This window comes from Sinocyclocheilus grahami, unplaced genomic scaffold (assembly GCF_001515645.1).
Source record: "Sinocyclocheilus grahami isolate Dianchi unplaced genomic scaffold, SAMN03320097.WGS_v1.1 scaffold344.1, whole genome shotgun sequence".
In the NCBI taxonomy this organism is placed as follows: domain Eukaryota; kingdom Metazoa; phylum Chordata; class Actinopteri; order Cypriniformes; family Cyprinidae; genus Sinocyclocheilus; species Sinocyclocheilus grahami.
Window position 1 is genome coordinate 1,822,640 of NW_015505523.1, and position 16,303 is coordinate 1,838,942.

General features: G+C 38.6%; 1 protein-coding gene across 4 annotated transcripts in view; it reads right to left on the reverse strand.

Moving 5' to 3' along the window:
* LOC107548189 (rho GTPase-activating protein 32-like) overlaps positions 1–16,303 on the reverse strand; it is a 122,707-nt gene that overhangs the window by 31,857 nt on the left and 74,547 nt on the right. For 3 of the 4 annotated variants that reach the window (XM_016228790.1, XM_016228789.1, XM_016228788.1), the window contains exon 6: positions 1,698–1,784. In XM_016228790.1, the coding sequence (XP_016084276.1) occupies positions 1,698–1,784 (87 nt within the window). Of the gene's footprint in view, positions 1–1,697; positions 1,785–11,055; positions 11,065–16,303 lie in introns of those variants that run through there. The other variant, XM_016228791.1, reaches the window with a different exon arrangement.

Below are 16,303 nucleotides of genomic sequence, written 5' to 3' on the forward strand. Positions count from 1 at the left end.
TAAATTACTAAATTACATTTTTATATATATATATATATATATATATATATGTGTGTGTGTGTGTGTGTGTGTGTGTGTGTGTGTGTGTGTGTGTGTGTGTGTGTGTGTGAAAAGAAAATTGTCATTTTAAATTCTAATATTTTACAATTGTACTGCTTTTACTGTATTTTTTATTAAATACATTAAGCATAAGAGACTTCTTTCGAACACATTTAAAAATCATACTGACCTCAAACTTTACATGACATACAGTACACTACCATTCAAAAGAACATGAACTCAATCTGTACAAGAGCGTGCCTGAAAAGGGCTCAATCTACATAATTACACTACATTACGGTCTGACAGCAGGATGCATCAGCAGCTGTATAAAGCACCTGAGAATTCCCAATTTGAAGATGTTAGTGAATATGAAACAGAATATGCTGATGGGATCCTATGGAGAAGAATGTGGGAACAGGCTGAGTGTGTTAACTTTCTCATCCCTGCCTCTCAAGGTGGAGTGCCCTGTGTAAAGCATCAATCATCCTGACATTCCTGTGCAGCTTGACTAGGGCACATTGTGCACTGCTGCAGACCCACTGTTGACCAATCAGATCTCTTAATTAAACAACATACTGCAGCATATGTATGTTCCAAAAAAGGGTTTATATTTTATACACAGCAGAGACTGACATGATACTCATTGCTTGCATTACAAATCACTTTGAAAACGGTTTTATAGCTAGTAAAAATGTATCTGCCATTGGTGTGAAGATTAGACACAAATTAATTTTGCACCCTTGTATATGATAAGACCATAATGAATTAGCCTATATTCTTGCTAAATTTACATTGCATAGACCTACTATCCGCTCTAATGAACTCCAAATCAATTTATGCCACTACCCTTTTTAAAAACCTATCCATTTCTTCCTCTCTTCTGGAATATCTGCATTTTCCCCTTCATTTCTTCAGTCTCCAAGCCACAGAGCCCATATTCACAGTAAATGGAAAACCTCAATGTCTTTGATTTGACCTAAAAACATCTGGCCAGGGGAAAAAAAGACCTAAAAAAATGCTGGTGTACTAGCGCACGCATAGGGAAAACAAACACAGTTGTTCGGCCTTTCTGCTGCCAGTGCATTTCATAGGGGACTGAGTAGTGCATTTGTTAGGAAAAACTGCAATGAGAGTGGAACTAAAGCACTTTTCCTGTGCATTTGATCCCTGTCCATTCAAACGGCTCCTGGCCAAATCTGCACCCTCAGACTCGTTAAAGTTTTTTTTTCTCCTTTATAAAAACACAGGAGCAGTGCTGTAGATTTGGACATCTCACACACCAGGATGGAATGAGGTTTCCACACACAAAACAAGGACGGCTGAAAGTTTGTAGCAACCAACTACCAAAAGCCAAAACGTAGGAGGTCTACATCACAAATTTATAAGCAACAGCTCATAGTAGGGCTTAATTTACAGCTTTACTGGGGCGTCTCAAGTAGATGATTTCATCTCTCCCTTTACTGTGAGTACCACACTCTTGCATTTGCAGATTGTACTAGATTCTGCTAAACTTGTTTTCAGAAGTTTTTACAGTTTTAAACTTGGCAATCCAATGGGTGAGACACTGAAAAAAAACGGCAAGAAGCAATGAAACGCACAAAGACACCAATGTGTTTGTGCACAGACAAAAATTATTACACAAGATATTGTCTTACCTGACAGTAGATCTGAACCAAGTACACAGGCTCTTTTGACTCCAGGCCATTCCGTGTCACTTCAGTCTGTTCATCTGCGAGGGTTAACTGTATAGAAAGAGAAGATGAAAGAAGGGATGAACAGAAAGAACAGTGCACTTTCTCGTTTTAGTGACAGCTTCAGGCTGTTGATGCTGAAGACACGCAAGACATCTATCACATCCTGTTGCTATTATGAGAAGCTTTGGTGCAATCAGTGAATAAATGACTAGCAGTGACGTGTCTCTCTGTAGTCAGGTGCAGAGACGATTCCTCGAGTTAGAAGAGGTGTTAAATGATTTGTCACCAGCTGAGCATATTGCCTGCATATTATAGATCAGGGATGGGCAACTGGGGCCGTATACAGCCTGCAGTGTCTTTTAGTACGGCCCGCTGGATCATATTAGACTCGGATGATCAATTTTAAAACATTTGAAAAGCAAGACACGTAAAGACTGCTTTCAGTTTATGATGTTAATACTATCTCCAACAAGGAGAGGTCGCTATTTCTAGCCGCTCCCCTATTAATTTCAGAGTAGTAGGACGTGCACTCTAATGTAAACATTCATTAACATTAGCAAATAATAAATGAAAAACTGACCATGAAAACAGTATTTTCAAGTCAAGATGGTAAACAGATTATCTTTTTACCAAGTTCAAGGGGATACCCATATGTTTGGATTGTTTGGAAATCTGTATTTTATTTAAATCGCCATCACACCACTGCTCACAAAAAACGTGTACGCCAGAGGTGCACTTGCCTCAAATTTCAAAGGTAAAATTCATAGTCAACAAAAGCTTTTTGCCAAATGCATGACAGAAATGTTTGCACTGGACTATGTTTAATTCTTATTAGGGTCTTTAAAACATCTTCAGTTAAATTGTTTACATTTAAGGCCATGCAAACTCTTAAATGGTACAAAAAGTCTAAATTATAAGAGGTCTTTGGGGACGGAAAGACAAGAATTGCTATATGGATTAATATGACCATTAAACTTAAAAACACGACAGCTTTGTGTACTGCGGTTACCGAGGAAACCACTATATGCCATATTTAAAAACAAATGACATTAGTTATACTTTAATTTCCTTCAATAAAAAGGAAATTGAGTAAGACGGTGTAAAAGGTGTGTGGATGTGGATTAGTAATCTGGCCCCTATAAAGGAGAAAAAATGCTGGCCCTCATCACTATCAAAGTTGCCCATCCCTGTTATAGATAATAAATACTGAAGCACTGAAACGGTGAAACCCATGACAGACGGGAGCACAGACTGAGCCTTGCATGAAAAGCAGTCACTGATATTCTGATTACATATCTTCAGTCCATTCTAGCTTTTCAGTGGCATGAATAAAGTAGATCAGTCTTATGTATAAACCTTTCTAAGGCTTCATATTAAGACATTGCATGGAATATTTATAAATATTTAATATTACAGTATTATATAGCATTATACAAATAATAAAAACTTTTATTAATTATCATCAACAACAATAATGTACTATGACTAATTTATATCATTCATATAAAACATACTCCTACCAAACCCAGCATATATTAACTAAGATATTACCCATTACATCATAGGCTGTTCACACACTGACTCTGACCGTCTGACTGTCTGTCTGTCTGTCTGTGTGTCTTTCTGTGTGTGTGTGTGTGTGTGTGTGTGAGAGAGAGAATGCCTCCACTGTTAGTGACAATTTTCTGCTGTGACTCATTTGAGTTTGTTCATACTGTGAGATGGGTGATGACCTCAGTGAGAGACAAACAAACACTGAAAAAAAAAATCTTTGTCTTGCCAAAAACAAAGGGTGACTACATCTCTGTCAAGTGCAGCTAGTCACACTCCCACATAAAACAAACATTATTATGCAGAAAGCCTCTATGCTTGTCTAACATCGTAAACGGCATTTAAAGAGGAATGGAACAGCAAATATAAATATTCAGTATCTGCTCAATGGAAAAGCATTGAGCTGTAAATCTTGATAGAGTGTATAAAAGGTTGCATCCATGTAGATCCACTGATACATAGGGCTGGGTATCGTTCAAAATTTTTCGATATCAATACCGATACCTTGACTTCGATACCGGTTCATGAACGATACTTTTTTCGATACCAATTTTATGAAATCAATTTTAACAATTACATTATCTCAAAAAAAAACTTTTTTCTATTTTTCAGCTTGCTGATGTTTATACAAACTCGAAGACTCATCTCCTGAGCCACTGCACAAAGTAACAAAATGTAACCAACACAATAAATCAGTGCAAATAGTTTAAATAAAGCTCAAATAGTCTTCAGTTTACATCTCTGTTCGGCTACATTTACACTAGTTAGTGTTTGTTTTAAAATGCATAGCTCAGACAGAATCATGATTTCTATTTATTTTCCACTGATTTACTGATGAGCATTAGCAGCTTCCAGCGCTGTCTGCTTGTGTTCTCTCTTCCATGATCGCTGCTCTGACTCGGAGGTAATTACATATTTAATTTCAGCTACATTACATGGCCAAAACACACATTAGATGGCAGGTCCGGATTTACCTATTTTCGTGACGTAGAAAAAATTTTTTTGGGCGCCCTTCCCTATTAATATAATAGACCTAATATTACCACCCAAGCAAACAAAAATATTTCTTAATCAGTGGAAACCGATACAGTGTTTTCTATCGGAATAAGCGCTTGCGTTCAGTCAATAAAAATCTAATAGTTCTTAATTTGTTTGAGAACTGAGAAAGACCATACCATATAGTCGTGGCCACATAACCACCTCCGGGAGTGCATTATTTCTCTAATAATTTTAACGGTCTGGAGTCACAACCACACATCAAGACATTGTTCAAATCATTTGTTTCAAGACATTTGACATGTTTCCGTCCTGAAATCTCGTGTGGGTTGAACAAATTTTTTACGCACCTCATCCCAAAACTTCCGTTGCAAATTCCAAAACATAATTTTAGAGCTGATAACAGAGGCTTGAGCCATTGATATGCAGGCTTACGCAGTTATTAATGCAGTCTAATGCGGTTATTAGAGACAGAGGGAGTTTTTCTGCGATGGCATCAATCAACCTCTGAGGGCTAAGCTTAGACGCGAGGGTCCACGTTCATCACTCGCCCAGTTCATGGATTATGCTTTGTTGACTGTCGGATCTGTATTTACTGTGGGTGTCGCGGAGGAAGAACACGACACAATGTGTGTGACTGAAGTGGTGGCTGTACCAGAGCACGCTCACAAAATGGCGGCAGCAGTGGAGCCTGATCGCAAGATGGCGGCCACACTAGAGCACGCTCACAAGATGGCGGCAACAGCAGAGCACACTCACAAGATGGCGGACACAACCGCATCTAGTCTAGTCAGAGCTGTTCTTCCTGAGTCTAGTCAAGCCACAGTTGTTCTTCCTGAGTCTAGTCAAGTCACAGTTGTTCTTCCTGAGTTCGGTCAAGTCACAGCTGTTATTCCTGAGTTCAGTCTAGTCACAGCTGATCTTCCTGAGTTCAGTCTAGTCACAGCTGATCTTCCTGAGTTCAGTCTAGTCACAGCTGATCTTCCTGAGTTCAGTCTAGTCACAGCTGATCTTCTCCGTCAAGCGATCTGTGATATTTTTCAGTTCATTTGAATGGATGCGCAGCGCACCTGTGTTTGTGTATTTGGCGTAACGTAAACTCGTGTGAAGGCGCACGACTCACAGTTGCTTTCTCTCACACGCGCAAAGAGCGAGAGCGAGCGAGAGTCTTACATAACATGCAGAATTGATGCACTACATGTAAACGATATACTTTGTTATATTTTCCTGTAAAAATAACAGTTACTTTGGAATTCTTCAGCTTTTAAGAACTGCCGGGTTTTCCTGTAGTAGGCGGAACTAATGCGCAAACGACAATCTCATTGGCTGGTGCTCACCTATTATCGTCCCTGTTTTGATTTCAGCGAATCCGTTCGAGCAAACGCACACAACCTGATTAATATTCATGCATCCAGTAGCTCATTAATCCTTAGTGTGTTTTTATATTGCTCTTCTTAGTAGAATTCGTATAATAATAATAACTTATCAGTATTATTGTTCTTTTTTTTTTACAGGAACACTGAATGACCAAAAAAAGCACCAGCCCTAAGTTCATGGTTACCAAGTTTTAATTCTAATTACTAAACTTCTATTATTAAATACTTGATTATTATCATATTATAATGCTTGACTGCTTGACTGACTGATAGTACTTTCGTACTTTCAGATATTTAAAAAGCTGTACCATTTTACAAACATTATATATGTTTGTAAAATGGCATAACTTATATATATATATATATTTTAGTATAGTATTTCAGTCTGGCGAGTAAACAAAAAATATACTAGCCAATGGCGATTCAATTACCAAGGTGTCCGTTGAGGGTTGACTGTATAAAAACAGTTCGTGCTGCACTGTATTTGTTTTGTCCTATCGTATCTATCATATGTTGTTGCCTTATTAAAAAAAATATGCTTATATTTTAATTGTATAGTATATACTTGTATATAAATACATTCATGAATGTTTTTAATGAATGGATTTTATAATAATACAAATAGTAATGTGTAACATTTTACCATATTTAGTATTTACTTTTATGCTCCCCACAAAATATTTTCACTAAATGTTTGGATTTCTAAAATTATTGTGCACCGATTTTTCTAGAATAACTTTTGCTGCCGAATTATCCACTAACCTAGTTTATGATACATTTTTGTCATAGATTATAAATATACATAGGCCTATATTTTTTCATATTTATTTTATTTTTCTTTATAATGAAGTAGTCTGTATCTAGTAGATTGTGAAAGAATGATTATCAGTCCCACACACAGAGATATATAAATTCTACATTTATTTAAATGAGGGAAAAAAACTTCACTGGTATCGGATCGGTATCGGCCAATACCGAACACAAGGTATCGGAGGCGAAAAAGGCAGATCGGAGCATCCCTAATATATATGCCGCCACAAATAGAGTGCAAGTCTGCGGGAAACACTGCTTCTGTTATGAATATCATTCAATATTTTAATTTGAATGTCGGATTGAAATGAACGCTGTTATTAGAGTAGTTAATTGTTAGCATAAGCACGGCTAATGCTAGTATAATGAGCATTAGAATGAAGTTTCTTTATTAACTATTTAATGCTCCTATAACTTTTATTAGGGTAAAAAAAACAGGAGGACATGATGATATTTACTATTTTTACACACCAGAGGCTTTTAAATGAATTGTGGATCTAAAACATGCATGCTAGAGAATGTACAAATAGTTAACATTGTTTGTGTCATATCAGTCAGAAAAGTAGTTCTGAGCATTTAAAAAAAAAAAAAATTTAGCTAAATGTAGTTAGTTTTTATTCTTGGCTGAATAACTCTAGAAGGTTTTCAAAAGACCTTTAAAATTAAATATGTACACAGTTTGGATTAAATGAAAGTATAGTCAAATTTTTTAATTTGCATGTTTGTGTGTCTTGCTTTGGTACCGAAATTGGTATCGAGAACTAGGGGTGTAAATCGGATGGTTCGTCACGATACGATACGGTATCGATTCTCATACCCAGCGGTACGATATTTGCCGATACCTCAAAAAAATTATCCGATACGATTACGATTCGATTCAGGAGTATATCGATCGATATATCGATATTATATATCTATTTTAAACAACCATCTACATTTTTATTCATTCACAAATGCAACCAAAATATATAACATGAACATTTATCTGAAATTTTCACATCCTGTACCTCAATTGGGACATTCACAACAAAAAATAGGCCTACACATTTTTTTAAATAATAAAGAAAATAAACAATTGGAAAAACAATTCTGGCTGCTACTATGGGCTCAGTGCTAAAAATCTTTTCTACAGATAACCAAATTACAAGCAATAGTAGAAAATAAATACAATACAACAAAGACACAAGTTCAATAAACAGTGCTTTTCAGGTTTTCAGCTCAGTCTAAAATACATTTTCAGGTACGCTACAGAAATTTAATAATCAAATGTAAAATAACTGCATAGTCTTCACTGTATAAATTAAATATAGATTAATAATTTTTGATGTTACAAAGGTTATTTATAGGGAGGCTCCGATCAGGATTTTTGCAGCCGATACAGAGTACCGATTTCTTGTCATGGTGATCGCCCGATACCGATGCCGATTCTGATGCTTCAAGTTTTATATAGACGGTTTCATCGGGCACACGCGCCAGGCCCGAAGTTAACTTCCGGTCTGTGTTTGTTTATCAGTCTGGCTATGGCGCCGGCTACAAACGCCGTTAAAGTTAAGGTGATGAGTAGACTGAAGTTGGGCTCACATGGTTGTGCTCTGGGATGTGTTTCCCATACATTTATTTATTTGTGGCGCTCGCCACAATATCAAAACTGACGGATTTTCCAAAAGGCTTCGTTGAATAAACATGAGCACGTACTGCACGTTTAAAAATCAAAACGAGGTGCAGGTGTTTTTATATCACTGTATTTCTGAAGGAAGAAGACTATCTTTAGAAAAATTTCGATGTCATTTTCATTTCATCTTGCATGTTATATGCCTGATAAAGCAGCGTTTGTGAGCTCAGCGCTGCTTTGTGTACAGCCATTACCGGGGAAACCTCTGTTTCTCCCACTTTAAAAGAAGCTCCTGCTGGCAGAGAATTAATTTGCATTTTCAGTAAGTCCGTCTGATTTCGGCAGCAAACTTATTTTTCTTTTCCTATATCCACAGGTGCTGCGGATAATCCGCGGGTCGGGTAATAAAAAAATGCATTCTGATTATTTGTGGGTGGGTCCGGGTGGATAAAAAAAAATCATAAATGATGCAAATATTAACTACATTTTTCTCATGAGGTAGACGATTTTGGGTGTGTGTGTGTGTGTGTGTGTGTGTGTGTGTGTGTTCGTTCACCTGATTGGGAAGTTGCAGTGATAGAAACGGTGACATTCCAGATAAAGTTGGAAAGGAGTAAAGCCTGTGTTAATGCTATTGAGTAGGCTAATATGGCCAAAGAAGTTATTTTGTTTTATAAATAAATGTTCATTTAAGAGCAGCCCACGATCAGTGTATTATGTTTCCGTTATCCCTTATGGCTCCGACGAGGTTTTGTTCCGTCCTCCACGCTGTGACACCTCACAAAAGACTATTTTTATCCAAGCAGCGTGGAGAGCCGCTTCAGACACGTGCTGAGGCTGGCTGATAAACACAAGCACTTACAAGAGCGGCCGCGATCAGCTCCGGTTCCCGTGGAGCCGTAATGCGCTGCAGACGTGTGCAGTGAGGCGCAGATCAGCTCTAACGTCACTGAATCTGCTGTTAAAAATGATCCATCCATTCATCATATCATCATGCAAAACATACACGACAAATAGTGATTTTTCATTGTTTCGCAAAACGTCATAGCATTTCCACACTGGCGATGACATGACTGCGGTGCCAAATCATTTGTCCCCATGCATCATGTACATTGTTACGCACTGATTCATCAAATTGCAATCGGTTCGTGAGATCGGCCAAGTTAGTGAGTTACTGATACACATGCCTTTTCTTTCTCAACTGTTTACGTATTAAGACATATGCCTAACCGACTGTGTTTACAAGGATATTTGCCAAAACGTGCATTTTGATGTCATTTTGTCTGTATTTATTCACCCATACACAAAAAAGCAGAAGAGAGCTCGATTTAGTATTCATGCAGTGTAGACGCAGCTGTCTGTGCGCGTGCATGTGCTTCAGATGTGTGCGCAGAAAACTTCTCACACAGCGCTCGACTGTTCAGCAAACAATCCCGAGCATCTTTTATGCTCACGAGAATGCATGCGTTGTCGGTAATGCATAGACAGACATTGTGAAAATGTGGACAGTGCCAAAACAAAGGTGCCTATTTATACTACATATATCGATATTTTACGTGTGACATCGATGCATCGTATCGTCAGACATCGTATCGATCCATATCGATGAATCGTTACACCCCTACCGAGAACCGTGGATTTTCACTGGTATTGGTACCATGACAACACTACACTCATCTTACACCTACATACTGGCAGTATTGTTAGCGCCATCCACTCAGTTTTCATTGGTTAAACGCAACACTAAACAGTCATTAGTGCCAGAAAAGTTTGTCAAAGAACAGACGGTCTCCATTTTATACCCGAATCACCCAATCAATGTACATAGTACTAAATGTTCCTTTAAATAAGAAAAAAGATAATGTGAAGCCTGAAATCTGCAGTCAAATCTCACTTACACAACTGTGTGGCAGTGTTAATTACACTTGAGTTCAGAAAGCAGGTTGTATTCCTGTCACGATGAGCGAAAGCTCAGTGTCACTGCACTCTTAAGAGCGAGAGGATTATGCCCTTAAATAAGGCAGGGTAACAGAGAGCTGTGAAGTATTAAATATCTGTCTCAGCGAGTGTGCAAGTGAAACTTTAGATGTCTTAACAATACCACACGAAGGCCCGGCTGAGCCACGGTCTAAGACTTCTGTTCATTCCACATCCTTACAAGCGAAAAATGAAATCTAACGCTGCCACTCTGATGCGAGGGAAGAAACAGACCTCTCACCAGCAAGGTCTATTTGAGAAGAGTGGGAAGAGATTAGAGAGAAGCACAACCAGGTGTGCGTGATGTTTGGAAAATGTGGGCTTCTGTAAGGTCCGGTAAGCCAGTGCAGCTCCTCGGAAAACCCTGGGTAACATGATAAGTATTGACCCAGTTAAAACCAACTCTTCAACAGCTTGCCAGTGCTGAGAGAAAGAGAGGTATCCCCGCCACCAGTGCCAGGAAAATCAACTCAGATGGGCTTCCAGACCTAAACGGTTAAGGAAACATACTTTAGCAGTGACCACAAAGGGTTTTAAATATGAAGTCCCATGGGAAACGCACACAAAATCACTCGCAGAAGTGGTCAGCGATCCTTGGCTGGACAGTGTTCAACTCTATTGTTTGGTGGAGCCCTTATGGAAAGCATCTAGGCTTTATGGGGATTCTTCAGCTAATCATTTACAAGCACTGACAGGCATGAAAGATATTAAAGCACTATGGGTACTCAGGAGGCACGGAGCTCCTCGCAAGAGCGGTTACAGAAATCCATTTAGCGGTGTAAATCTCTATAGGGCATGGTTACGCAGCACTGATCTGAAGTACAACGCAAGAAGTCAATGGCCCTAGTGAGACTTGAAGACATTAGGTGTTTCCTAACAGCATGTCTGCAGCCTTCAAGTGTAAACAAAGAGATTAAAGTAAAGGTATGACCAAGAGAAAAAGAAAAGGGTGGGAAAATAAAACAAGCAATCAGCAAGAGGGGCAAAGACAACTTACAGAGGTACAACATCCAGTCTGAACTGATTAAGGCAGCATCTTTTGTTCACCCCGAGATTTCGGCTGCACACTGGAAGCTCAATTCAGAAGCCGTAATTCTAAACATTCAAGGATTCCCGCCTTCGACGTCCATCAGTCAAGCATGTGTGAGAGAAACACCCGTTGTTTTTGTCCGGCACAAATCCACTCGGCAGAACATAGATGTCAGTTAAGTTTTCCACCCCCTCTGGTGCGCAGTCCCGGCTGAGTTGTTGTGAAGCACGAGGACTGAGGATCCTTCTTTGGTGCGCTCCTGCAAACTCTCACACAGAGTGGAGCACTGTCTAGACGGCTTTTTGTAAAATTGCAGTTTTCCAGGACTTCATTATAGTTTGTTTTTCCAAATGTTTGATGATGTGTTTCGGTCCTTCTCACTCCATGTTATTTGCAATTCCTCAACATCCGAGCACACTCACTACATGCTTAGTTTGCTGGCCAAAAGTGGTTTGGAAAACACATAGAACAACAAAAAAAGGATGATGAAAAAACAGTTTTCCCTTTGCATCTGTTGTGGTGTCCTTTCACTACACGTTCTCGTTTCTCCAGACTCTGTCCGTCTCCCCCCGTTCCCAACCCCCAGCGCCTCCCCTTCACTAGCTTTCAATGGTACAGTCCCTGGGACAAAGCGCAGGGCCGGTGAGCCAAAAAAACAGTGGGGAGAGCTGTGAAAAGGGGGTTGCTCTTGTAGGAACACAGAGCGGTTCTCCAGCGTGTGCCCTTCACTCCCCATCCAGATCCTCAGGGACCAGCACAGTCGATAGGAACAGAAGTGACCGAGAAAAATGTTAGTGCTGCAGTGAGAAGGTCTGGAGAATCCTTCATGAACGACAAAGGCTGCTCGAGGCAGCAGGGCAGCATTGTCTAATAATCACACTATTGTAGTGGCACAAAACACAAAGAGTGGAAACAAAGAGCCTCCATATGTCTCGCACTTTGGCAGGGGGTGTTTTCTGTTCAGAGCCATTTTTAATGCCCTAATTATCATGTTCATTGATGAAGACAATAAGGACAGGTCAGGATTGTCAACTAGTTCAACAACTGACTATTCAGTTAGTGAGATTGATCAGTTTAAATGTAGCTTTTTTAAATGGACAGTACATAAAGAAAATTCTGTTATTTACTCACACTTGTGTCGTTCTAAACCTGTGTGACTTTCTTCTGCACAACACAAAAGAAAATATTTTGAATGTTTCAAGCGTTTTTGTACTGGTGAGGTCCAAAACATTGGAACCACCAAACTTTCATTGCATGACGGAAAAAATAAAGAAATAAATTCCTGGAGGTTTAGACACAAGTGTGAGTTAATAACTTTCATTATCGGGTGAACTATCCCTTTAATATTTTAATGGTGGTTAAAGTGAATGGACTTAGAGATGCAACTTCTTGGAGATTTCAGTGTGCTAGAATCTGAAATTCAAAATACATCGCATTTTAATTCCTGTTACTACAACCATCAATACATAGCTTTTGCATAAAATTTACCACATCAACAATACATTAAACAATTACTGTCAGTCTGCTGTGAGCAATGTTCCTGTTATTATGCATAATTTAAATGCTTGTTTGTGAGAATGATGGTCATTTTGTGTAATGCAAAAGTTATCTGCTGAATATCTGTCAGCTGGCTGATTGTAATGCACTCCACATCCAGATCCCTAACAAACGTATGTGTTTTGTTTCTGTTGGTCATGATCCTAAACCAGAGTTATTATACAGCGTTTCCTTTCCACCAACAAATCAAACTGTTTATTCAAATGTATTTACTAATTAGTCATTTTGAAGGTTTAAACTGACTTCTAGTTCAAGGTCCAATAGTGACTCCAGAGAAAGACAGATGGGGCATTGCTACTCGCCCATCTCTGCCCCATGGGATATCATGGGTACTGGAGATATGGCCTAAGGCAGTGACTGTGACAGAAGTACAAAAAAAGTGCACACAATTACAAAAGGCACAACATTTTTAGCTGTAAATCAGTGCAGGGAACAGAGAAAAGAAATAGGTCACTCCAAATTACATCACTTGTGCCATCACAGCACATCTGAGGGCGATTAAAATTATTTTCCTGGAGGAGTGTTGTGAAACGCGGCAGCCAACCACACGGAACGCAAGAAGGATCCAAAAGTCCTGCTATTCGACCTGTAGAAATGAGAAATCTTTCCCTGGAGTCCCACTTGCTCAAACACATGGCTGCCTCAGTGTGTACGTGTGAGTTTGTGGAGGGAGGCTGGCTGGTATCAGTTGTGTTTGGATGATTTCATGGAGGTGGAAGAGGTCACGCAGACCAAAACAAATATGAGAGCTTAGGGACTTCAGATGAAATGTGAGGATGAGTTTAAAAATGCATTGGCTTAAATCTATGACACATGACGTGCCATTTGCAAAGATAAAGTGTGTTCCAGCAAGATTAGAAACACATATGATGTAAGTCAACAAACGAATAATTCTCCTGAGGAAAATCGGCAAAGTTACACAACGATGACCTTTAAAGGACCAGAATTGTGATCCCACTGAATAAAAATAAATGCCAAGTCATATGTTTATTCAGTTCCTCACTAATGTGACTGGATTAGCTGCAAAAGAGCATTCTTAAGGGTGGACACATTCCAGCGGAAGATTTAACATTCTTAAGCATCCAGTTCCATAACAAATCCAGACTGAGAAAATACACATTCCTAAAACCAAGAGGAATGCACTATGGATAAGACAGAATTAGTCAATCAGTGAGGTTGAACTAGGGGTGGCCGATATATCAGTAGAAATTTGCCAACTGGTAGAAATTTTGGACTATCGTTTCTATTGCGGTTACATGCTCACTTGACATTTCTGTGAAAATGCATTGTTTGCACGCATTTAAAGGGTTAGTTCACCCAAAAATTAAAATTATGTCATTAATTATTGTTGTTTCAAACCCATAAGACCTTTGTTAATCTTCGGAACACAAATTAAGATATTTTTGATGGAATCTGAGAGCTGCCTGACCCTGCATAGACAACAATACAACTGAAATGTTCCCAAGTCCAGAAACTTAGCAAGGAGATCTGAAAAATAATCCATGTGACATCAGGGGTTCAACCGTAATTTTATGAAGCTACAAGAATACTTTTTGTGTGCAAAAGAAAAAAAAAATAATGACTCTATTCAACAATTTGTCTCCTCAGTGTCATCCTGTAGCGCCATTTTGGAGAGTATCCGCTGGACGTAAACAGCGTATGCTGTTCGGTGTCAGCTTCTGCGTCATTACGTCACTTCTGTAAACATAAAGAAGTTGTCCCGGCTACTAGGCTATTGCATGTGAGGATCCTGCAGGTGGCCGATCGTTTATAACCTCTTCTCACAGCAGCTGGAATAATTAAACTTATCATTTTGATGGCAAATCCAGAAAGGATTATGTGTTTATGAAACACATGTGAATGAAATTCAATTATATTCCAGTTTTAAATGTGCTTCTTCCAGATAGCCTGGGATTACACAAGATTTGTATTATAAAGACAACCAGTTCGAAGGGAGCATAATTTGCTTTTTGGGTTAAAATAATTCCTTAATATTAAATTTGAGTGGTATGACAATTAGAGATTAGACTGTACAGAAATTGAAATCTACTCGCTTTCACACAGGAGTCCGCTACTGATCCATGGCTGTTTACCACAAACACAACATTTATCCATTATTTTGATTTCAAATCCAAACATTGTCACTGAAAATGCTTTTCAGCATTGCAATTCTTTTTTTACACAGTACAGTAATACAATCTTTCACAGACATGTTTAAACACAATAAATATAAGCAACATATTATTCAATGCTTTTTATAGGGATGCACCGATACCGCTACTTTTATTTTTGTTACTTGCCGATACAGAGTCCCGATACCGGTATTTTTATTGCATTTGTAAATTTTTTAAATATTGGGTACAGAAACCAAGAGAGTATGTATAATGTTAGTTGGTTAACTTCATTTATCAAGTAGATACAATCAAACCAGAATTTATTCAGACACCTTCAATGTTTCTCACATTATCACAGTGTATTCGCTATAGTTTAGAAAATGGTAATAAAATATGACAAGAACTCAGAGTTAAACTGTGTCAGAACTGTGTTGTTAGTATGACAGTATTTACACAACTATCAATACTTTGCCAGGCAACCTTTAGCCTTAATGACAGCCTGTAGTAGTCTCCTGGGCATGCTGTCACCCAGCTTCATGCAAACCTCAACTTCAGTTTTTTTTCCCAGACTGAATAATATTTGGACCCAAATTTGTATCAATTTGACTGGTAGTCCACTGTATGAAGAATTTTTGGGTATGATTTGTCACAGTTTACTTTATTTTGCTATCCTCACGTACATAAATGAACTATAGTGTCCTGCACCCACTAGTAAAAAAATATCAAAAATGATATCTGGTCTCAGAATCATGTTTGGTTTCACTGTATATCCTTCGGTTATTTTCACACTCAATTATGCCCATTAAAATATATTTTACAAGTTTTTGTTACTTTCACTGTTAATTTTTTTGCTCTATGGTACATCATCTTTAATTTAATAGCATTAGAGCTGCTCCATTGCAGCGGCTTAGTACTGTAATCACGCGCTTTGCTGTAATAACGCAGGGACCCACTCGTTATAAATCTCCTAACTGTGATATTTTCAGAAATGGAAGTCGTGTTTTTTAATCTGAAACGCGCTGCGATTTATATTCCAAAGCCACTCATATAATGCAGAAACACTCAAGCAAAACAACCGCCACGGGCTCAATCCACTCAGCGTGCTTTGTTTATCAGCTCACGCACACCAGCTATACAGGCAATACTGAATGTTTAACATTATATTAATTACATACATATACTTCGTAGTAGACATCCTTAACTCCTTTCTGCTGTCTGTTGTTCTGTTGTCGGTGTTTCTTTGTTTGAATATGTCGCTTATCACATGCTGTGTGGTATCGGCGTTTGGTATCGGGGCATTTTAACGAGTACGAGTACAGGATACCAGTATCGGGCCCGATACCGATATCGGTGCATCCCTAGCTTTTTACTTTTACATTTACTTATATTAAGTTGCTCAAGCAAGTGGCAAAACATTTAAACTACTTTTCTTATGTTATCGTAAACTTACCATTGACAGAAATAGTCAGCTCTACTGCCTTTCCTTTTGCATTGAAATCTTTATTACAAGCAATCCTGCGGTTCATAAAGAACTTTGTTTTCCT